Here is a 24,340-nt window from a genome sequence, read left to right as displayed (position 1 = left end):
GTTTGGTTTGACCCACCCTCTAACTTTTTTTTTTCTTCTGATAAAATAGCTTATGGGGACATCATGCATTGCATAAAATACACTATAATATTTCAATTATTCTCTTTAGTTTTTAATCAATTGTATACATATGTAGGACTAATATAAAGCAAAGCAAAATCAAGCAGTTTACCTTCACATTTTTAGTAAAAACATGAGGTCTTCATAACCATAGGGGAAGGCATCAAAATCAGACGGAATCATAAAACACGAAACTGTAAGAAAATGCAGATCTAAAAAGCCATCAGCCCTAACAGCCCAGCTTTAGTTCAGTGAAACATTTTCAAGCCTTGCTCAGAAAATTAAAAAGCCTACTTTTCAGGAGTGGTACTTAACTTTAAGCACCAATATCTATCATTCTTAAGTATTGCAGTTCCTTCTGCACACCCATAAATATAAACAATTGTGTGCAGGCCTGTACCAACACAGCACAGCAGTTACCCAACATGTCAGGGATTAAATTAAGCAATAAGGATAAATACAAGTTATTTTGTAATATTTATATTCTCATTTACATGTACATTATATTACATGTATGCATAGAAATACTTTCTCACATCAAATTACTGTTGTTTTCAGTCTGCAAATAAAGTCTTGTTGAGACCAGTGTAGGACTGTTCGTGTACAACAGTTTTTGAGTGAACTGAAAACTATGTATACTGCCATCCTGCTCTCATTATTTGAGTTTATTTTTCTTTTTGGATGTCTCTTGTGCTGTGGCATAGTCAGAATGAGAAACATTTCTTCATATGAAATATGATTTCAAATGTCCAAATGCAGTACTCAGCAGTCAAGAGAATGAAAACAACCAGAAGTGGAAAAACATTTTAAAATCACATAGTATAACTTATCGTGGGGGATGAACAACTACACCCAACACAGAGCAGATCACATGAGAAGAATTGCTTCTATGTAAAAAGTAACTTACCCATTCAGCTGTATCCTCCTGGGTACTCTAAGAATTTCCTGATGTTCTTTCAGATTCTTCTTCAGTCCCTCTCAGCATTTTAAACATTTCTGCCTCCTGACCAAAGACAACACTGCCATTCTGGTTTCATGCATCACCCCTGCTGCAGCAGTGCCAAGCATTCAAAAATATGATACAAGTTCCTACGAAGAGTTTCAAACTCCTTAAAAGAGCTTGAACTTGTGTCAGCCAGCATTCCCCAAGTCCAGCAAATCCTTCTTGAGCTCCCAGCTTATCAGTCCTTTCTAGAGCTCTGCTGAGCATTCACCTCCCTCTATTGGCTCCCCAGAACAGGTACATTTCCCTCTAGTATGCTCACATTACCCAGACTTCTTCCTTTTTCTCTTTTGTTTGTAATGGATGTGAGGCAATGCAGAAAACAGGAATCAAAGAATGCACTAGCCACTGTCTTCCTGCAATACACATTCTGCTTTTCATTATCCAACAAGTAACATTTCTGTCCAGATGAGTTTTGGCAGCAAGAATTCTGGTTTTTGCCCAGCTCCCTTCAAGACAAGGTTTTAAATATTCAACAGCAAATTCAAGTTAACATTAAAAATCTAGGCTTCTATGCCCATCATTCTAGGCTTCTACGCCCACTACCCAATTTCCTTGCTGAAGCTCAGCCCACTTAGAAATTCACTGAACACACAACCATTCCCACCCTAGAGCTTGCAGCAAGAGAAGTTAGCTGTAAAGTACAAAAAACTGCCTCTACAGTACGTACACAGCACTGCTGACAACCAATGGCCAAATAATCTGAAGGTTTCAGTGACTGAAAGCATTCAGATGTTACTGCAGTATAAAAACCCACAGAAGAAAAAGAAATACAGAAGGTTTAAGCTGGTATTTTTATTAGAACTCTACATAAAGCACCTTTGCCTGCCTTAAACTTTACAGTACTTCTCTGAACACTTTCTTTTTTCTCTGCAACACAACATAAGATGCTTCAAACTACTCTGCATTTCTTGATTTGGACACTGCCACCTTAACAGCTTGCACAATGGCATCTTTGTCAATACCAAACATCTTCAGCAGCTCAGCTGACTTCCCACTCCGTGGTACATGAGATACAGCCAAGCGACTGACTGTGACACCAGGCTCACCCACCACTGCAGCACACACCGCTTCTCCAATGCCACCTATGGAAAGAGATCAGACAGGACACAGATCTGTATGCTGTGACATGCAAAATATAGATTCCTTTATCAAAAGAGGAAAGTGAAAGACTTCAGGAGATGAAAGAGACCACTTTCTCCCCTTCTCCCTCCAATCCTCTCCCCTCCATTTATAGGCTCAGTGTTGTAATTGCTCTCTGAAAGACAGACTGGTATTTAGAGACCATCTGGAAAGGAGAAATAGGGCTAGGACATCTGTCAGTGAGTCAGAGAAGAAAATTCAATACTCTAACATGCATTTTCTTTTCTGCCCATTGTCAAGTAAATAAAATTTTAAAGGCTTTTAAAAATTTAAGTATGATCAGAAGATCTAAGCAAGTTAAATCTCCAGCTCACATGTTTATGAGAAACATCTGTTGGTATATATATTTATAGATAGATATAGATATATATCCATCCAAATCCCCCATTATGAAAAGAAAAACAATTCCACATTTTGAAGATGTTTTGAGGACAATCAGCCTAACATTTCTGAAGTTCTTACAAATGGATGGTAAGAAACATAATAACCTCTAGAGGGGCATAGAACTGGCAGGAAGCCCCCAGAAGTTCAGCATCAGCCAACTGAGGGCCAGTTTGAAAACATGTTTAGACTGAATATTTACAAGCATACTTAACACTCCGAAAATCTTAATTCCTCCCAGGCTCAACAGCATTTACACACTCCATCTTTCTATGATGCCCATACTGATGCCACCAGAGAGCTTTCTGAGTTGCGTTAATACATTCACAACTTCTGCTTAAAGTTCTGCTGAGACTGAATTACTGTCAGTCACAAGGACAATAGGTGCAACAGGAAACTGTGGCAGTAAGAGAGATGCTGGAAGCAGGAATACTAACAAAGAAAGCACAGGGCCAGTGTCAGCAGCATGTGCAGGAGAGACACCTTGATGCTGGTGTATCCAGGATTGCACAAAGCTTTTCCCAGCTCAGGACAAACTGTGATTTAAGCAGACAACTTTAACCTCTAGCCAGAGGCACCTACAGTTGCTAAAATCAGTCTGATGTGGATTTGCAATTTATTCAGGCTTGTGATGCGTGTACTCTTGACCTTTCTTGATTGCAGCATGCACAGAAAGCTCCATCAGTATAAATCACAGGTTCATCATCTCAGTGTGATGATGCTGCCATTTTGCAAGTATGCAGTAAAATATTTGTAGAGTTGGAAAACGAACTAAAAAATTATGAGGCTCTGTGACACTTCTACCATCCATAATCTGGTAATATCAGCTCACTTCAGGATAGCATTCTGCTAATATCTGTTAATAAATAATAAATGTTAGAAAATATCTACTAACACCAAAGTTCACAGATGCCTCTTCACTAATTTCTTCATCTCCTTCAATAGGAGCAAACCTGACGTTATCCACAGCAGCTGCTCACTGTTTACATATGGGCTCACCCTCACAAGGACATGTTAACACAAGCAAGCTCTTGAAAACCTCGCAAAAAGGCATGTCAGAGAGCAAGAGGCAGTAGAACAGCTGAGCAGATGATCAGCTCTAAACTAAGGTCCTGCAGAATCCTGCCAGAGATCACCAAAGGTCCTGGTGCAGAAGCTGGGGGATTTTATGGGCACTACTCTGCTTCTCTCAAGAAGCATTCTATCTGAAGATTTATTTGGGAATCATCTTAGTATGTATTTCTTGTATGTACACATACATACACGCTTCTTACTCTCAGGTTAAGAACACTATCAAATGCCAGCAACAGATTCTCAACTGGCCTATAAGCAGGTTATAATGAAGGAGTAAAAAGAAATCCAGTGAGGATATGTAATGATCTGGGGCTCTCCACAGGCTCTGATTTGTTCTTTTAGAAGAAAAAGACAACAGGAATGTGGAGAAGAAAGAAATTTATCCCAGAATGATTGCTGAAACTGTCAAACCTATCTATCTGATTTCAAGCAACCTGGAAATCAAGCTTTTGGACACAGTGAAAGCTCAAATGGTCTCCCTTGCAACCTGTAACATATTGCAGACCAGTTGCTGTAAAGCCTCACTGGGAACAAAGGAATCAAGACTCCACTTGCACCATGCATACAGAAGGGCACACAAAACTAAGTAAACCATAAATGCAATTCTGATTAACCTATTACCTCAGAAAACTTTCAGCCTTGTCAACTTACAATCATAACAGCAGTAAAAAAAAAAAATTCTAAAACCCACTTCTTGTTTTAATTGAAGCATCAGCATCAGATCTCATACTTCTCTCTTTTGATGCTCACAGGAGAAACTGCGAGCATCAAACCTTGGGGGTCTGCTCTGTACACTTTGACCCCCTAGGCTCTGCTTACCTTCATGGTAATGGTCCTCAACAGTGATGATTCTGCCTTTGGTTGCTCTTGCATTTTCAAGTATTGTCTTCTTATCCAGGGGCTTTATAGTGAAAGGATCAATCACACGAATGAAGATTTTCTCTACAGAAGTAGAATGATGTTATTTACAACTTAGTCTTGGAGAACGTAACACAACAAAAGCAGTACAGGGAGTCCCTGTGATTTTCTAGAGCGATTATGAAAACCATCAAGGTATCTGCACTAAGGGTATGCCTAACACACAATCTAATCAACTCTAAATCTGTTCATGTAATCCTGTGTACATTCTCTCTTTGGTGCTTTTGTGAGACAGTAACGTCCAACCACTTCACAGAATAAACTGAGACAGAAAAGCCTTGGATGAGTGACTTGAGGTCACCATGAGTGCCTGTTAGCAAAGAAGTAACTCAAGCGGCCTTCCCATGGGCAAGAGCAGAATCCAGCCACCATGAAATCCTCCTTCTTCAGACTGCCAGTCACTTTCATTTTTTTCCTCCCCCCAGACCTTTCCTTTACCTCTAACTTTGCTGTCAAACAATTCTTTCTTCTTCTTTATCTGTAAGCATTCTGAATTCTCCATTGCAGGCTGACTACCTATCAGGTATGTTTATCTGAACTGTCCCAGCCTCTATCACAACATCCTTAAGAACTTGCATAAAAATCAGCATTTGTCCTGTTGTGACAGGCAGGCCCACATTACTCACTAAAGATACATACAAAATGGCTATGTTTTATAAGGAGCAGCAAGTTACTAGAGCTTTGGTCTGATCTTGGGCAGCAGAATACTGAAGCAATCTTTATTTATGTTAAAAAATCTGAGGTCAATTTCATGCTACTTAGCAACTATTCCAAGAAGATACTTCAACAGCTAAGAACTCTTGTAAGCAGGGGGAAAACCCCTATTATGTTACAGTGACAGTTTAGCAATCAAAGGCTCTCTTGTGACCACTATATTTTAGGCATTAGACACTGTCTCTACAATAAAAGTCTCTCTCCATTGTTTGTTATTCACCCTTCAAAATCATCCGTGCATTGCAAAGCATGGTGAGAGTAGAAAAAACAACTTCCATAGTGTCCTAATTCTGACAGTTCAAGGTCATAAGAGTATCTGTCCACCTAGATAAAGCATGCAATGCTACCCTAAGCCACAGGCAGCATTAATTGCATCACCTCTTACTATTTGTAATCTCTTCCTGGGCGTAGGCCACTGACTCACAGATGGATTTTGCTGGTTTCTTTTGCATTTCACTTAAGGACTTTTATTTTTTCTGTGAGATAACGTCAGTGTATTTGAGCTCTATCATTGGAGCATTACCTCCCACTCTAGCTAGGAACATTCATTCATAAAGATCAGGTTAGCAGTGAGTCATATCTGCACAACAGCAGATCCTGTCAGCAGCACTGGGCACACACCATGCAGCTGTACTTCGTTAACTGGCCCCAACCTGATTTGATTCTCTTGTGTCAGTACAGCAGCTCAAGCTGACAGCACAGATCGCTCCTGTTTCTTAAATACTCCTTCTAAAATCCTGCCCACAGAGCACTTTCAGACAGGATGGCTTGAAGGAGACCTTTGATCTGACCAGTTTGGCAACTTCCATGGCTACTAAGGCTGCCAAACTAACTGAAATCTACTCAAGTAGGCAAGATCATCATACATATGGCATGCCATATTGTATTGGGCTAGCTGGTGACCAGCTGTCTGTAATATCTTCATTAGTTAATGTTTACCTATACAAAGGGTAAGCAGTTAGGTTAACCAGTAGTAATTTCTTTGCTGTGGTAAAAGATAAAGGAAAAAAAACAATCTGATCACCTTTTCTCAGCTGCTCTGCTGCAGCCAGAGCCTCATGCAGAGTGACTCCTGCTCCTATCACAGTCACTTGGTCATCCTTACTCTTCAGAATCACCTGCAAGACAGTGTTTCCACATTTTTCCATAATAAATCTTGGTGTTTCCAACCTTTCTAGAGATTTTATTTAAAAACTTATCTTTGGCTCTGGAATTTTTTAGAAGGAAAAGGATTTTTTTTTTTTTTTTCTTTTTACAGGAAAAACTTGGCATATTTTCTCTGATTCTGTTTGCAATACTTACCTTTGCCTGTCCAATATGGAAGTCCTCATTGTTGTTATAAATGACAGGATTTTCAGGACGACTAGTTCTTATGAAACAAATGCCCTGTTTCCACAGAAAACACAAGTTACAAAGAGACAAAGGCACTGACATTCTAATTTGTCCTTTCGATAAAAAAGCAGCAAAATTACTTTCTCTAATTGTCTGTTTTTAACTCCTCAGTTTTACCTCACCTTTTCTTAGAACATGACAGTAACTTGCTGCTTTCTTTCCAACTCAAAGATCTTAACTTTTCTGTTCTTTTTAGGAAATGAAGAACCCTATTGAGTTAATTAGGATCTTAGAACTTAGCCATACATGTGCAAGGTTAACTTTATCAGCTTTAAAGTGGAAAAAAACGCTCAGAGGAAAGCAAGCAAATGTTTTCTACCAGTTAATGTTCAGAAGTCTTTTCAAAAAGAAGCAGTAAACTATAAAGTTCTCCCTCATACTACTTTACATTCCTTTCTCTTTTTTCCTCTTTCCTCTTTTTTTCCATAGACCACACAACACATTTGTTACATGCTAAACTTCTACAACTAGCACAACTGAACCTTTTCAGGTTATTTACTCCTTGCTCAAAGTAAGTTTCCATGGAAGCCAAGAGAAATATCAGTCAAGAAGATCTGACCCAGATACTACCAAGGACATTTGACTATTATTATGACAAATTAGCTGAAATTAAATGACAGAAATCAGACAGTCACATATCCAGCTTCAGTCTTGATGTCACAGATATTACAGTAAGAGTGTACATTCATTAAATTAGCTAAAGACCAGCAGTACATCTGTCTCATTTCTGAGCCAATCTGATCCATGCTGAAACCATTGTGTAATCATTCACATTTTCCCAATGCTGGCTCACACCATTGCACACTGTTCATTCAGCACAAGCCTGGACATAATGCTTGCTGCTTTCCATGCAACAAAAACACCCTGCTGCCATGCTGAAGCCTTCAAAGCAGTTTATTTGATAGAGACACGCAAAAAAAACACAACAACAACCAAAACATGCCATCAGCAACGAGACAAAACGTTCCCCAATTCAAATACTGTGTTGCAAACCTTAGTGTTGGCAGCTATTTCCACTGCTTTTTCCGTGGCTACAGCATCACTGGGGTAAAAGACAGTGGCATTGGGAATAGCTCGGAACATGCACAGGTCCTCCAGTCCCATCTGAGATGGCCCATCCTCACCTAAAAAAAAATTACAACAAGGTTACAAAATTAAGTGCACAGTCTGACAGTCATTCAGTACAAGGTTAATGAAAATCAGAAAAATCAGGCACACACAGGACATGCAAATCTACCTGCTTGAGAAAAGAATCATCTTCTCCTTAAACTTGGAACCATCTAAACAGTAAATAAAGACAGAAAGAGACTAAAAAGAAAGAGAATTGGGGTTACAAATAAAAAAATGGAAAATAAAGTGCAACAGTAAAACAACACAAAAGGCAAATAACCGAAATAAAAAGGGTACAGGTACAGAAAGGGAGTCACAATATATCTATGTATCTTTAGATTTTCATGGATGCCTTACAAGCAAAATTCTTAACTGTCAATGATATTGCTCTAGGCTTAAGCTGCTGAAACGTGAAAGGAGAATCGCATGTGTTCCATCTGAAATGGAGAGTCTACATGGTACAGCTACTCTCAAATTCTTACACTCGCTACAAAACTAATGAAGGTACAAGTATTTAAATACTACTGACTGTCTCTCAGAAGGAGTATATCTGCATTATTCGTTTAACTACTCAAGCACCTCCTGGCTTAAACTGCAGACTGATGACAAGAACTGTTAGCCAAAACATGTATTGGTTGTTTCTGTAACTAAGAAAACTCATTGCATCCGCCACTACCCCCTCCCAATGGCCTTAGGTAAGGGTGCTTTGGGAATGGCACTACTCCAAAGTAACCATGCAAGAAGTTCTGAATCCAGTCATGTTACAGCCTGCAAAGTAGGAGCAGGGCAATAAGCCCTCCCACATGCACCTACTACCTGTTACTCAAGGAGGAGTTCACGAGGAAAGAGGAGAGAATTTTCCTAAGAGCAGCACAAAACTCTGAAGTTCTTTAAACATGTTAAAGAAATCAGTCATTGGACTCTGCCACTATAAATTACTCATCAAGCATCTGCCAGGAATCAAAAAAAAAAATCTCATTTCAGTCATGAAAGAAAGATTCTTAATGCCATAGTTTCTGTATGCACTCTGAATGTGTACTCACGAGGATTTTTTACCCCAAAACGCATCCAAGGAAAAAACATATTGAGGAAAAAGAGAAACTACAAAGAGCAAAACTATGTTACACAAACAAGAACCTACCCAAGGCAGGAGAATACTCATATTTGTTCGTTGACTTCTGCTAAAGAGTGCCAAAAAAACCAGCACAGTTCTTACCAGTAATTTACAAAGTAGCACTGAGTTCTGCCCCAAGTGCATCTTGACAAAAATTCTGATTTAAAGTTTTGTGGAGTAACACAGATCAAAAAAGAGTAATTTTCAGTTATACCCTCAAGACCTGCACTCACAGCTTAAGCAAAGTTGAGTGCTTAATATGAACAGTATCATATTACTATAATGAGAAGGCAGCCATTTAAATAACAAGTATATACACTATGATTTTTCCCCCCCATACCTTTGGAAAACACAGATACCATTTATTCTCTTATGACCTTGATTACGTACTTAAAATTTCATTAGCAATTTTGGTTTGTCAGCAACTACTATTCTGGGAGTGAAATTAGTACAAGTTCAAAAGGCCATTGTGATAGCTGTCTCATAAATTTCTTGGGTCCAAATTTCAATGTAGTAAAAGCCCAGGCCTACCTAGAACTGCATACATAAAATTTCAGTTTTCAACAAAGATCCAGTTAGGATTCTGGAATCCATGCAGGCTTGAAGCTGTAATAGGAAGTACACTTCACTCACACTCTTCCATTTAAAATTTAGATTCCTAACAGCTGAATGAATTTTTTTTCTCTCTTACAATTCTGTTGCAAAACTCTGGATTTTTGAAAACTTGAGTTGAGGCCTGAATGAGACTTGAAATTTATAAAGCTATTTGAGTTTAAGTGTGCACTTTCCAATTCCCCCCCCAAAAAAACATTTCAAATATTTCATTTTTCAGCATTCACTTGGAAGTGTAAGTCTAGGGGACAATCCAGGTAACCTAAAGGAATTTCATCCTCTTAAATAAGCAAAGACCAAAGCTAATTAGCTTTTGCACCAACACCCTTTGCTGCTGGCTGACTTAATCTGGATTGAACTAGACTACGAAGAGGTGGAAGGACTGATTTTAAAAAGAAAAGAGGCTTGTAACAGAATCCCTCCCTTAATGACATACACAAGCCATAATCTGATATACTCTATTTACAGTTTCCTCAACTAAAGCATCCTCTACACCAATGCAAATTAAGCTTGAGGTTCGGGATGAGACTACACACATAAATAGCATCTTTAAATCTGTATACCTTAACCAATGTTACAAGTCAAATTGGTTAGCTTGCCCCAAACCACTCCTCCTGCAAACCACACTGCTAGCCAGAACTGCTAAATCAACTACAAAACTGATTTATGTGAAGGACCTTAATTCATCATCCTTGTCAGATCTCCACCTCTTTCTTTTGCCTCACAAATACCTAGTATTTTTTCAAGCATTAATGTTCATTGGCATTTTCCTTCTTGGTATGCAAGCCTGCTCCTGTTCTCAAGGGTGAATTTCATGAATTTCAATTAAAACAAATTTTTCAAAAAGAACAAAAAAAAAAAAAAAAAAATCCAACTCCCTTCAAAAGCTAGCCCCAATATCACCTGATGTGTATTAAGCAGTAAGAGAGACAGTATCGTCAATTTCCTGAACTGCATAACAGGTTCACAGTTCCTGTTCTATTAGCATTTTAAGTTTTGCTTTTTGTTGTTGTTGTTGTGTGAAATACACAGATTAATTGTTCCAGTATTAAGGAATACTGAGAGAGACTGAGGCACTTATTTAAAAGTGGTGATCTTAAAAGGCAGAATAAATCAAAATTTTTTTTTGTGAAGCATTTTTGAGATCTGTGGACAAAAGCATCTGAGTGAGAACAGGTATGATTAGCTTCTCATTTTAGGGACTGGGAAAGAGGTACAGTAAGCACATGACTATTCTCATCACAGAAGAAGTCAACTGTAAAGATGGAAAGGAAACGAAGCTTCTCACTTTCAATCCAACTTCTTTACACCACTCTACGCTGAAGGTTAGCAGGGAAAAGTCTTACTTTTACCAAGCTAAGCTGACGGAGGCTTGAAATCTCTCTCATTCTTTCCAAATGTAGTACTGTGCCTGATAAAAAACTACCAGCATGACTTCTTACTATAAAAGGCTGCACTGCTATCACTGCTATACCATCACAATTTCACTCCTATACTATCGTAACTTTATGACTAATCACCTCCAAAAAGCTTTATCAGTCATTTGTCTGTCAGACCAATGATTAAATAACAGAGAACCACTAGCAAATAACTCCAGGCTGCCCTTACCAATAGAAACACCGCAGTGTGACCCACAGAGATTGATGTTACTCTCAGAGATTGCAGCCATACGGATCTGGTCAAACGCCCGTGTGAAGAAGGTAGCAAAGGTGCTGGCAAAAGCAACAGTTCTGTCACGAGTGGCACAACCAACTGCAACGCTCACCTGAAAAGAGGGAGATCACACAGGAACAGTTAATTCCTCATTTATCCACTGTTTCCAGTAGATCATCTGTGCAACTTCATCAAACTCAAAAACTCCACCCATTCCTGCTCCTACTTGCTGGCATTTCCAAGAATGGAAACAGAAGCAACTCGCTCTCCTAGTATCTGTCCCTCCAGCACCTCTGCTCCTCACATCAGCTACCTGGCCTTGGTGATCCATGCTGGCATTATCTGCATGCTTCTTCATCTGCACCAAGCAGCAATCCAGTTTTAAGCCTTATCCACTACCCTCTTCCCTGTTCTCCTGGATCAAAGACTTACACTTTCAGTCCAAAGTACAATATTTACTATCTGCAGCAGACAAAATATTATTAAATGGGAATGGATTTATCTGCATTCTTTAGACTAGTATTTATAAAAATGTTCCTTCTTCAGCAGGATGGAAAAATAGAACAAGATCCTTAATTCATCTACTGCTACAATTATCCCCATACATTTATGTCACATGTTACACATTTTACACATGTTCCTATAGGCAAACTTTTCCCAACTTGATGTAAATCCAAAATACCTGACTGAAACTCATGAAACATGCCCTAAAATCTGCAGGAAACTGCTCATGGGTCCTTTATTATTAATCATTCAGGCAGAAATTTGTTGCCATTTTAAATGTGTCTTTAGTTTTATTTGCAGCAGTGAACTCATCTAGAATCAGCTGAAGACTCAGTCCAACAGATGACTTACCAAATTATTTCCATCATTTCTGTACAATTGCCACAAGGCTAACTTTTATTAACTATTTATCTGTCCTCACCTTTATACCCCAGTCTAGCATAGAGCTCACTGTCATGTTGTGTAGTGGTATTCCATTTCCTGTGAAGAAAAAGAGCCTAAAAAGTCTTCAGAATGGACTCTCTACAAATCACACTGTAGGAAATATTACTATTGTTCACATGTTGCCATATCCACATATTCTGCTGAAAAGCACTGTCACGATAAAAATAAGAAAGAAGTTTACAGACTTACTGATCAGAAGCAATTCTGCTGTATTATAAGTTCTACCAGAGCCTAAGGTTTTCTATAAGCATTAAGCAAAATTTAATATCCAAGAACACATATATGAAAAATATTAAAACCCAATTTTCTGAAGAATCAGACTGGCTGGTTCCAGCTCCTACTGTGTAATACCAGCACTTTATGAAACCAAGAGACAAGAGACAAGAGCCCAGTTACCATGTTCTGCTCAGCAATGTAGCATTCAATGTAGCGACCAGGATGATCTTTCTTGAAAAGTTCTGAGAAAGTAGAGTTCTTTGTGTCTCCATCCAAAGCAATCACTCGATCATTTGCATGGCCCAGTTTTGCAAGTGCAACACCATAAGCTTTGCGGGTAGCCCACTAGGGAAGGAAAGGCATAGCAGTGCTGTTACAAGTTCCTGCTTCTAGAAACTTTTTATCCTTTATCTTTCCTTGAGTGCATGCACATAGAATTTAGAAAGTAAAAAAAAAAAACCAACACATTGTAAACATTAACGCTGTGAAAAATATGTATGAGAAGAGTGCCATGCAGGAGAGTAAACAAAAAAGTGAAACTAATAAAGCTACAAAATTTGAAAGCTTACTCAAATAGGTCTCCATTAATCAGGTCTCAAAAACAAAAACAAACAAACAAGAAAATCAACATGACAATTTTTTACTCCCATTTCCAACCATGGAAATTCAAGGAACCTCACAGAGCTTAATTTTAAACACATAAAACAGTTTGGATAATTGACAATGATAAAAAAAAATTAAGAAAGGTATTTGAAACTTCCTATTTTAAGACATTCTTTCAATATCCAGGTAAGTTGAATATCTATACATCTCCATATGGCAATAGATGTTTACCAGGATACTAAGAACAGGAGGAAAGAAGTGATAGTAGTTGAAATAATGGCAAGGTACACTATAATGGACACTGTGCACAACACAGTCTTATACCCGAAACACGTCTGACAAACTTTGAGAAAGGAAGGCAGTACCTTTTCTCCCACTTTGTAACTTGGTGGCGACGGCATCTTAATGTTTCTAATATTTACTACAGGAGCATCTTCTTCAGGGAGGGCAGGAGAAAGCTTTTTCTTGTTTTGGATTTTCTCTTCTATTTCCTGAATTACTTGTTCAGCCATGTTTTTTGGAAGTGGCTTTCCATGCCAGCTTTCCTTATCTTCAACACCTACATGGTTAAAATTACATTAGAAATAAGAAAAATATCTGAGCCTTTGTCTGCAGGTTGTACTAAGTGCAGTGGATTACGACAGCCAAATATTGTTTTCCGAGGAAGAATCTCTGTAGGTTCATCCCCACTGTGAGCACATACAACAGTATTCAATTGCATTAATAAAGACATGTCTAAACATATAAGAGAAGGAGTCAAATTCCAAACATTTTGAACTAGTCACCATTCAAGACCACAAACTTTCAGTGTCTCAGTACCAAAATTGATCTTAAACTGGCACAAAAACCAGAAACTAAAACAAAACACATCAAGAAGTAAACGTTAAATCAATGAACAGTTAACATGAAATTTCTACAGTTAGACCAAAATCAAACTCAGCTAAGTTTCAAACAACAGTTAACCAAGCTGTCTAATTCAAACAAGCCCTCAAATTATACAGCTTTGTTTTAATAGCTTCTGATTACTCTTATGTTTGTGCATCTGGCCCTAACAGCCTCTCTGCCTGACATGCTTCTCAGGGAGTGACTTGGAATAACAAAATTGCTTGCTTATGTAACCTAAAGGATCGAATAAATGCAGTCTTGTTACTAATAATTTTTAGCTGATCAGAAAGAAATTCACACTGTAAAACCTGTAGCTGATTGGCAACCCCTGACTGGCTCAATATGCATTGACAGTATTTTATGGATACAATGCTAGGTAGCCAGCACATCTCATCTGCAAGAGTCACAATCTTTTTTTTTTTTTTTTTTTTTTTTTTAGCACTGATGTTGAGAAGGGTAAAGAGTTGAAAGACTTTTTGCACTCAAAACATATACTATATGCACACAAAACAATGGATGTTTTATTACCTGATATGCCTTTGCCTTTAAAGGTCTTTGCAATGATAGCTGTTGGCTGATGCTTGGCCTGACCAAAGGCTTTGCAAAGTTCCTCCACACTGTGACCATCAACAATGATTGCATGCCAGCTAAAAACAAACAGATCAACTATTTCTAAAGTGTGTCAGCATGTGACATCCTCTGGTAGCTAGCAATAACAACAATTACTAACTTTGTTCCAATGCAGTATCTTTTCAAGAGACCCAAGGTATGCCAGAAACATAAGCCAGCATCATTTAAGACCATAAAATAATATGGCCTTTTTCTTCAAAGCAGAATTAATCACCAGTTAACAGCTACTAGGCAAAACCTGTTACATTACCCTACTTTTTTCAGACAGAACAGCAGTTTTTTTTAAATCACAAAAGTAAATTGAACATCTAACAATCAATTAAAAAACAAACAATGAAAATTGATCAAAATCTTTAGGTTGCCCCATCATAATTTGCATGGCTCATATTGCATCTGATTGTTTCACTGATTCTTCAATCTACATAAAAATATACATTTCTAAATGACATGAAAGCCAAGAATTTATCTTATGAGTAATGTTACTAATGCCCTTTTTTTCCTGATTTACTTGTTTTATAACAGTACCTGTGGTCACGTCCCCTTACTATGAGAAAGAAATTGAGGCCCTGGAGTGTGTTCAGAGAAGGGCAACAAAGCTGGTAAAGGCCCTGGAGCACTAGTCATATGAAAAGAAGCTGACAGAACTGGGATTGTTTAGTCTGGAGAAGAGGGAAGAACTTATGGCTCCCTGCAACTACCTGAGATGAGGTGGTGAGGTGGAGGTCAGTCTGCTCTCCTGGGTAACAGCAATAGGACAAGAGAGAATGGCCTCAAGTTCCACCAGGGGAGGTTCAGGTTGGATATCAGGAAAAATTTATTCTCTGATCAGGCCCTGGAACAAGCTGCCCAGAGGTGGTGGAGTCACTGTCCCTGGAGGTGTTCAAGAAACACGCAGATGTGCTACTTAGGGACATGGTTTCCTGGGCAGGATTGGGGTAGGTGAGTGGTTGGATCTTTGAGGTCTTTTTTCAACCTTAATGGTGAGATGAAAACCTGTATTCATATGATAAAAACTACACGATCTCATTAATGTATCTCACTAAGCAGTCCTTCTTGGTGCTGGTTTCGTTTAGAATTGAAAACATATTTGAAAAATTCTATAAAAGGTGAATAAAAAACCTGCAGTTTCATGTGGAGGAACATACTGAACATTTTCCAAAAACATACCCAAAGGCTTCACAACGTTTCTGGTAGATTTCAACATGATGCTGCAGAGGTGCAGGGTCACTTTGTCCAAGACGGTTAACATCAAATATAGCAACAAGATTATCAAGCTTGTAAAACCCAGCAAAGGCCATTGCCTCCCAAACAGAGCCTTCAGATAATTCTCCATCTCCAAGCAGACAATACACACGATAGCTAGAAAAGGAAATTAAAGTAAAAATTGGTTTGACATTTAAGCAGAGCTAAATAAAAAGCAAAATTCTCCTAACAATTCACCGTGAGAGCTTGTTTTAATTCCAAACATTGGCCAAATCGTTTACCTCGGACAACCTTATGTAAACTTAGACATATTAAAATGCTTCTAAGCTGTTGCATACAAAATAATACTTAAGTTGAAAGGTACTGTGCTCCATTTCAAAACTTTGTCTCTAAGAAAAATCAGGTTTTAATCTTTCTAATACAAAGTTTGAATGAAAAAGCCTGTTAAACACTGTCACTGTGACTCAGCAAGAACACTGACAATGCATGAAAGATTACTGTCTGCTTCCTCATTCCTTGCGTATACTCCCTTCCCTGGAAGGCCAACCAGTAATTTCAGGAAAATATAAACCAGGAATGAACACAGCTACACGTTAATGCCTGTTGCACAACCAAATTAAAAAAAAAAAAATAAATCACAATCATATTTTTTTTAGATTATGCATGCACCAAAGCTTTGTATTTAGACAAAACTGCAGTACTGCCTGATCTATTCTATGATTCAGCCTCTGGGTTTTTCTTCAGTTACCACTTGTGTTTTTGGATGACAAGGCTTATTACCTATTAAAATTAAAAAGGAGTAGCATGTAAGCTTTCAAATACATAGTTTTAAAAATCAAATAACCAAGATAGCCATTAGTGATGTATTTATTTTTACTAGACATTAAAGCATTAGAGATTTTTCATCCAAATCCCACCTGCCTTTAGCTAAATCTGAACTCCGTCCATACAAGCTGCTCCTCAGTATTGCATGTAAGACCACCTTTTTCCTCTGTCAAGTAACCACTGGTTAGATTTTTTCCACACGTAGCATCTGCTAAACTCAATTAAAATCAGCAAGTCATCTTTCACAGAAATGATTTCAAGCCAGTGAAGTGTAGGGCACATTAACTGGGCAGCCTGCGTTTGAATGTACTAGAACTGTCACATGGAATACATCAACTGCATCAGGCTACTTTCCTCCTCATAGAGATTTGCCTTTAGACATCTACTTTCCTTGTGCACAAAAGAAATGGCAGAAGCAGCTATTTTTTTCCTCTTTGTGGAGTCGAGTGGTTTCCAGGTAACATTTTTGAGTCCTGTTTTATGACTCAATAATGCTATTATTGACCACAACAGCTCCTCACCCAGAGTTCACGTTTTCCGTTATTTGTCATCTGTCTTTGAACAGACACATCCCTAGTTTGCTCCTTCCTTCCAAAAGGACATATCAGCCTGAAAATTGCTATCAGTTACTCTATGGAAGTTAGAAGCTGCTCCAGTAACAAAATCTCAGTGCAGGATCATCATTTTGCAGTGCTGTCAGATCACAAAATGAACAAGCAAATGCACTGATTCTTGCTAATTTGATTTCTTCAGATTTCCACTGGCAATGACTTTGTAATTATTGGGGTAATATGATTTAAAATCTGAATTTAAAGTTGAGACTTGGAAATGGAGAAAAAAAGAATACAGGATTTCTTCTTTTTCCCCCACGATTGAGATAAAAATTTATTTTCACAAAGTGCTCCCATTTAAATCATGAATTAGAAAGATGGAATTACCTGGCTCTGTCAAAGAACTTGCCAGTGTATGCCATTCCACATGCAGCACCAAGACCCTGACCAAGGGATCCAGTGGCCACATCAGTGAATGCCTGTCTCTGAAAATAGAAAGACAACAATTATTTTCCATTCAACAAACAAAAGAACTAAACTCCAGCATTAGGAGATGGTTCGACATACATCAGAATCTTGGCCTTGAGAGTACAGTGCAAGTCTCTCCATCTAATCCCTGCTCCCCCTCTTTCACAGCTGCACATGTACCTCAATATCAGTACCACAGGCTAACTGGGTTCTCTGAGGGGTGTTACATACATCCCCAAAATTTCTAAACTATGCCTTGGATGACATCAGTTAAGAACTGATGATTTTGTATTTAAATTTTTAATTCAAAGAAGTGATTTGGAACTCAGTCCAGTGAGGTGAGCAAATGGAATACAAACCCTTGAAATACCTCAAATATGGTAGAGGGCAAAAAAGCTTTTCTTTATACAAGCATTTTGAAACAGAAAATACTGATCTGTAGGGGATCTTTGCGCCCTCATTCAAACCTGGACACTGATTCACTTGTGAAGCTACAATATCCTCGTTGTCCTTCATGTAAGCCTTTATCTTTCCTGCACCACAGCTGGCAATCCAGAATTGTAGCAGAACACACACTATGGCTCTGCAGAAAACAACACCCTGTATCAAAGGCAATGAGCACTCACTGGTACTGGATGTCCTTCTAAGACAGAATCAATTTTTCTCAAGTTCAGTAATTCTGCTTCTTGTAGGAAACCAGCCTCTGCCCAAGCAGAATACAAAACTGGTGCAGCATGACCCTAGAGAGAAACATCAATTTTAAGTTACAAAAAAAAAAAAAAAAAAAAAAATCAAGTTTCACAATATCCTACTGTCAAGACAAACTCCACAAAGATGAGTAGAAGTCATCTCTAACCACAGAGTCCATTAGGAGCAAAATAGCATGATCTGAAGCCATTTAGTAGCTTGGGGTGGAAACTCCCATTAGTTAGAGATGGGTAAAGCAAATACAAAGCTCATCTGTCTCATTCCTTTACCAGCTCAAAGCCAGCTCCTCATCCAATTCCTTCTTTTGAAAAGGCAATCACAAGTGGCAACTGTTATATCCGATGCAACAGATATACATCACCACATACAGTAGCACTGTAAGTTCTGGCTGAGACAAAGGGTCTGCTACATCAGAGTACATCATCTGCTGTCCTTGACACATTGTTATCTTTTCTGAATGCCCCTCAAAAGCCATGAAGTCACATCAGTGTGAAAGGGCACAAAGCAAAAGGCAACAAGACACACTAATGGTCAGTCAGGACCGTGGTTTTATGCTTTGTCTAAACTAGTGTTTTCAGAAGTAATATTGACTTAAATATCATAGCAGCATAGCAGGAGTGCAAGCTACTCACTAACTTATCCCTACTTCCTCTGTGCTCCCTGCAGAGCTGACAGAATTAGGACACGTTGTGGCATGACTGCAACAGCATGGCAGCATTTAACAAGCAGAGCACAAACGAGTTAGAAAATTAGTTAGGCCAAAATAAGGCAGACTTGAAATTTCCTGATAAAATGTATAGACAATATAACAACCTTTATTGCTTAATATCAGAACAACTTAACATAGTGAAATATCTGCATCTCTGTAGCAGAAAAACTTGACTTCCTTACTCAAGAGAAGTCCATTGCAAATATTTGAGAACTCGAGGAAGAGAGGTCAGTGATCTACAGACACCTTCTTGCTAGCAGACCGCAACCACACAGTGTAACAGCTTTTACCTTTGAGAGCACAAAACGGTCGTTGTTGGCGTTCCTGGGATCTTGCACCTTATACCTCATGGTATGGAAAAACAGCACAGACATAATCTCTGCTGCACTGCAACACGATGTAGGGTGGCTACAATCAAGACAAACCAACTATTACCACTTGTGAATATCGATTGCTTAGGCCCACATTTTAAAAATATCACTTGACCAGTTCTCTACCTTGCAGCACTAAAAGACACAGCCATAAGCTTTGTTTATAAGCCATCCACCGCACAGATGGAAGTTTGGTGATGTAAGACTCACTTTGTAGAACATTCTGGAACTTTTTTTTTTTTTAAAAAACAGCATAACATCTTACTTTTTAAACTGCTCATTATTTTATGTTACTGTTAGGACCAGAATTTTGACTTCTAAAGAAGGCACTAAATAATACAGCTCTCACAGCTCATCTCCTATTGAAACTGAACACAAATTTCTGTAGTTCATTATTTTTAATAATAAATACCCAGATGAACATGGTAAAATATTAATTTGTTTAATCCTTGGCTTAAAGAGGGACAGCACTTTCCATTTTTACATCTGAACTGGTTTAAAAATAAAAATATCAAACTAGTTGGTTTAACAAAGATTCAGAACCAGCTGAGTTTTCTCTGTGCCACTGACCCACATGGGGCAACTTCCACAACAACTTTCAAGAGCAGCACGAAGAACACTTGAAGTGTAGGCCCTAGGAGCAGGGAGGCCCATTTCAGAAGCAACTATGCAATAAAGAAGCAACAAATGTAAAGTTACATGCAGAGTTGTTTCCAGGTGGCAAATAATGAGTTATTCCAACACAAGGTAGGCATTTTATTCAAAACATAACATAAGGGCATACGATTCCTGTTATTTATATCATTACTGCAAATTAAATAATGACTTTTTCAGTTGCTTTGCACCTTGAAGAGAGAGCTTCACCTGAACAGTTGAATGTATCAGACTCGAGTTGACATTCACTTTCAATAAAGCTCAAAAACCACACATAGTTTGTTTTAAATCCTTACTGAATGTGAAAAGCAGCATTTCTCAGCTCTTACTGCTGCAGTCTGCATACCAGTGCTGGAGTACCAGAAAGTAAGTGCTGAACACAGGAGGGTTATGGCTCCAGAAACTGGCTCCAGCTTTGAGAGGAAAACAGTCTCACCTCACTTCCTCTTCTACCAACACTTCTGTTTCATCTTTAATGTGATACTCTTAAAACAGAGGATCCGTTTTGTAAATCAGGACAATGTTACTTGAAGCTGTCATATCTCCTTTTGCTTTACACACGTACATTTACCATGCGTGTTAGGATTAGACAACACTTCCACTAGAACTTCAAACAGAATATTCTCTTCTGGTAGCAACAAACCTCCCCTCCCAGCAACCCCAGCAATACTCCAGTAACAGAATAAAAATCATGCAGAACACTAGCAAAACAAGAATTATGGTTAGTGTCCATCCCTTGGTAAGTACTCACACACAGGGTACCAAGAATTAGCTTTAAACCACAGTTCAAACATATTAGTAGATATTTATGTATTTGAATTAATCAATAAGCCTTACATGCTTTTTTAAAGCTTTCATTCCTTTAATTTTATTAACTTTATACTTAACCATACTTCTATGAACTCCTGGTCTCGGTTAAAAAAGTTTTAAACAACCTAAAATGGTAGCATATAAAAATAAAAATCAAAAGGTAGAAAATCCAATAAGTGACCTGAAAATTGAAAAAGTTAAAAATACTATGAAGTTACTTCCCACTAACAGTTGTTAACCAAAATTTAACTGCATAACAGACACCAGAAATCAATCTAAAACCAGCTGCAGAATTTTGCTGAACAAAGCCATCTTAACTAGGTCAACTGCTCTCACGTTAATTCATACTTTCCTAATAAATTCTACTAAAAATTCCTTGTTGAACCCAAACGTCTTTGGAGTACCCATACAGCTCATCAATACTATTCTCATGCAATCTTTCATGTTTTGTTCTTGACCAACAAATAATCCAGAACTCTGTGGCTCTCTCTCCCATTAACATTTCCCTGCCAGATAGCTTCTACAGTAGAACTGCTTTAACTCTGAACACTCCTAATGAACCCTTCATTAGGAAACCAAAGTGCATCAAAACCCTGAAAACAGTTCTTCTTGCAATTGATGCCCATTTAGGTTGCCTCCACCTACACGTGCCTACGTGCTTCATCTGATGAAATGGTGGAGGACGTTAAAAAGGAACATGGAATGAAAAACAAAGCTAAAATGTTGAAGAAATTCTTTTGTGACAAATGATCACAAAATCATTACATGTTACGAAATCTAACTGCTGCTTAAGAAACTCTGTGAACTTCCAACTTCCACTTTCAGGAACGTAACTGCCCAATTCTAGGAAGCTGGACACTGCTCCAGAACTGCAGAAGTTTATCACTGGCTGCAAAAGACTCCACCAGTTTTAACCAAGATGTCTGCACTGCTTATCTAAAGGGAAAGGCTCCAACACGCCCCAAACCAAGTACATTCAATCTTTGCAACCAACTTAATCAATTTTTCTCCACCTAAGGCATTTTAGACTTTTTTTTTTTTTAAACAGTCTACTGATTTTTTTCCACTAAGCTGAGATAGGACTCATCAGATCATAATTTGAGCATCTTAAGGACCAGATCACCTGATCTTTTAGCTCTCATCCAGACAAAGGCTGCATTTTCTTGAATAAAAGTACAAGTAAAGAATGCAAGAACCAGCATGTCAGGCCAACCATTGAACCACTTCTCTTGAAAGACATGCCACTGTTACAGAAATTACTTCCTTGAAAGAAGCAGGCAGGTTCTGGTTTGTTTGAAGTGTTTGAAGTGCTTTTATTGCAAGCACTTCCTTCACTTTTATAAACGACACCTTTAACAAATACTGGCTTCCTTAGCACAGTCAATGCAAGCATGCTTTTTTTTTTTTCTTTCCCTTTTTTTAACTGTAAGCCTGTCTAAATTTAAATTTCATTCAAACATTTACCCTCCTCCTTACACCATACCAGTGCTTTAAGTAAAGCTCAGTGTCTCATTCAGATTTCTAGAAAATACATCCCCCTAACATTTGTTTTAGAAATTAGTCATTTATCTAATATTGCATCAGACTCTTAATTTCTTTCCCTTACACGTTACTCCACCACTACCCTCTTGCTAACCAAATCCAACATTAACCAAAGAAAATATATGACTTGACAGCATAATCCTCCCTCCAGAGCACATCTTTCATAATCTACCAATTATCAGGTTGTGTAATAATTTCAGGCTCTATGAGACTTTATGTAGTGCTAGATTTAGCTCTAGTAATTAATGAAATATCTCTGTGCTCAGTACCATAGTACACATGAATAAAAAGCTAAACTGAAGCTATTTTTGCTATTTCTTCACCAGTATGGGGAAAACAGCATTACTACTACATGTCTGTATTTCATGCACTAGAAAAGAAAAGCAGAGGCTATAGCAAGATCCCTGCTCTTGAATGGCACAAAGCAGAGACGGTTTGACCTGCAGACAACTGATGCTGCACAGCTCTATGGCTGGCCTAAGACACACAGCAGAGCTGCATTAAGCAGCCTGGACTGACCAGGCTTTGCTCAGCACAGCCCTACTGCTGCATTGGCCGCCATGCCCTAGCTGGTTCCACAGATAGAACCAGAGCAAGGTTCTCGCTTGCTGCATGCAGAAGTAAAGTTCAGTTTCTCTGTGTGCTGAGAAACCACGTGAGTCAGACCGCGCCACAGCCGGGCGGGAGGTGTAAGGCAGCTACAAGAGAAAGCTTTGAAACGTTTTACAGATCGCATTTCTCTGCTCAAACCTCAGCTTCCAAAGGATTCCTTCAACTGAAAAAAAAAAAAAAAAAAACCAAAAAAAAAACCCGCCGACACAGCAACAAAATCACCCTGCACTACTGCCAGCTTCGAAGAAGTCCAAAGGGAGGAAATTGCCACGAGACTGGATATAAAAGGCTGCGTGGAAGCACTCAAATGTATTATTCAAGCAGCAAAAATGGTTTTAATTTTACGCGGGTAAGAGCGCATTGTTTGCGGAGATTTTTTCCATAGGTAAAACACGATCAAAGGAAGGATAACCCTGGAATCTGCAGACATCAGAGCCTCGACTAAATCCTGTCCAGAGGCCTGAATAAACCGCCCGTCCGAGACCGCAGGCATTTCGCAGATAATCCCACTCGGGCTCACTTGAAATTCTGCGCAGAATTAGTTCCAACTGACGGGCACGAAATGAAAAAGAAACCGCTTGCGCCTCGGGCACGAATTCTTTGGGTTTCAGCCCTGCATCAACTCGGCATTCCCGGCCGCTGCCCGCAGTCACAACAACACCCGCCGGCTCCGGGGACCGACGAGTCCCGGGCGGGGCCGATTCGTGCCGCGAGCCGCAGAAGCCCCGCGCTGCGCCGCGCCCGCGGCCGCCATTTCCCGCCGGAACGTCCCCGCTCCGCTCCGCTCCGGCACCGGGGCGTGCGGCCACCAGCAGAACGGGGTCCTCCGCGCCACGCCTGCAGCCCTCGCCCTCCTCGGCGCCGCCCCAGCCCTCCCGCCGACCCGAAGGGGATCTCCCCTTCCCCTCCCGCTCGGGCTCTGCGAAAGGGGCGCAAAAAAGCTGAAAGAAGAGGGGGGCTGCTCCCGGTACGCGGCCTCCAGCCCTGCTCACCCCGAGCCGGCCGCAGTCGTGGCCTTGATGGAGCCGACGCGCAGCCGGTTGGCCGCATCCTTCAGGGCCTGCAGAGTCTGCTGGTCGGGTTTGTGGTAGTCCTCCATGGTGCCGAAGGAGAGACGGCGAGGCTCACGTGGCAGCGGCTGCTGGGGCCGAACAGGGACGGCGGCGCTCCGCGAGGGCTGTAAGCGGCGCGCCTCAGAGGGGCCGTGCGGTGAGGGCGGGGAGAAAGAGAGGGCCGGGCCGCCCCGCCTCCCAGCGCCGACACAGCGCCCCCTGCCGGCCGTGCGCAGGCGCAGTGTGAGTCATTTCTCGCTCCCGTCTGCGAGAAGGCGGGAAGCAGCGGCTCTTCGCAGCTGCGCGCGGTAGGCTGCGTGTTTGCAAGCCGCCCCTCAGCGCTCGTGGGGACCGACTCAAGCCTTTCCATCGTTCGATC

The 24,340-nt window shown here is 39.7% G+C and overlaps 1 protein-coding gene across 1 annotated transcript; it reads right to left on the bottom strand.

Moving 5' to 3' along the window:
* Positions 1-1,843: 1,843 nt before the first annotated feature.
* On the bottom strand, positions 1,844-24,105 carry TKT (transketolase). The gene is made up of 14 exons (XM_042880202.1): positions 23,902-24,105; positions 19,211-19,328; positions 18,130-18,243; positions 17,423-17,520; positions 15,624-15,815; positions 14,355-14,473; positions 13,307-13,500; positions 12,519-12,683; positions 11,130-11,286; positions 7,679-7,809; positions 6,596-6,679; positions 6,318-6,411; positions 4,481-4,603; positions 1,844-2,148 (listed from the first exon to the last, which is right to left on the bottom strand). Exons 1-14 carry the CDS (start codon positions 24,006-24,008, stop codon positions 1,961-1,963), a joined length of 1,884 nt encoding a protein of 627 aa, XP_042736136.1. The 5' UTR covers positions 24,009-24,105; the 3' UTR covers positions 1,844-1,960.
* Positions 24,106-24,340: the final 235 nt, after the last annotated feature.

Source organism: Lagopus leucura, unplaced genomic scaffold (assembly GCF_019238085.1).
Source record: "Lagopus leucura isolate 7727_CA_CO unplaced genomic scaffold, USGS_WTPT01 Super-Scaffold_100026, whole genome shotgun sequence".
NCBI classification, from domain to species: domain Eukaryota; kingdom Metazoa; phylum Chordata; class Aves; order Galliformes; family Phasianidae; genus Lagopus; species Lagopus leucura.
The sequence above is the reverse complement of the archived record's forward strand: the minus strand, read 5'-3'. Positions and strand labels throughout refer to the sequence as shown.

Excerpts from the sequence above, each read along its gene's own strand:
- TKT (XM_042880202.1), bottom strand. The coding sequence starts at position 24,008 with ATGGAGGACTACCACAAACCCGACCAGCAGACTCTGCAGGCCCTGAAG. Across the intron at positions 11,287-12,518 it reads ACATTGCTGAGCAGAACATG|GTGAGCGTTGCAGTTGGTTG; the intron begins GTAACTGGGCTC and ends CCCTCTTTTCAG. Across the intron at positions 2,149-4,480 it reads TGAGGACCATTACCATGAAG|GTGGCATTGGAGAAGCGGTG; the intron begins GTAAGCAGAGCC and ends CTCTTTCCATAG.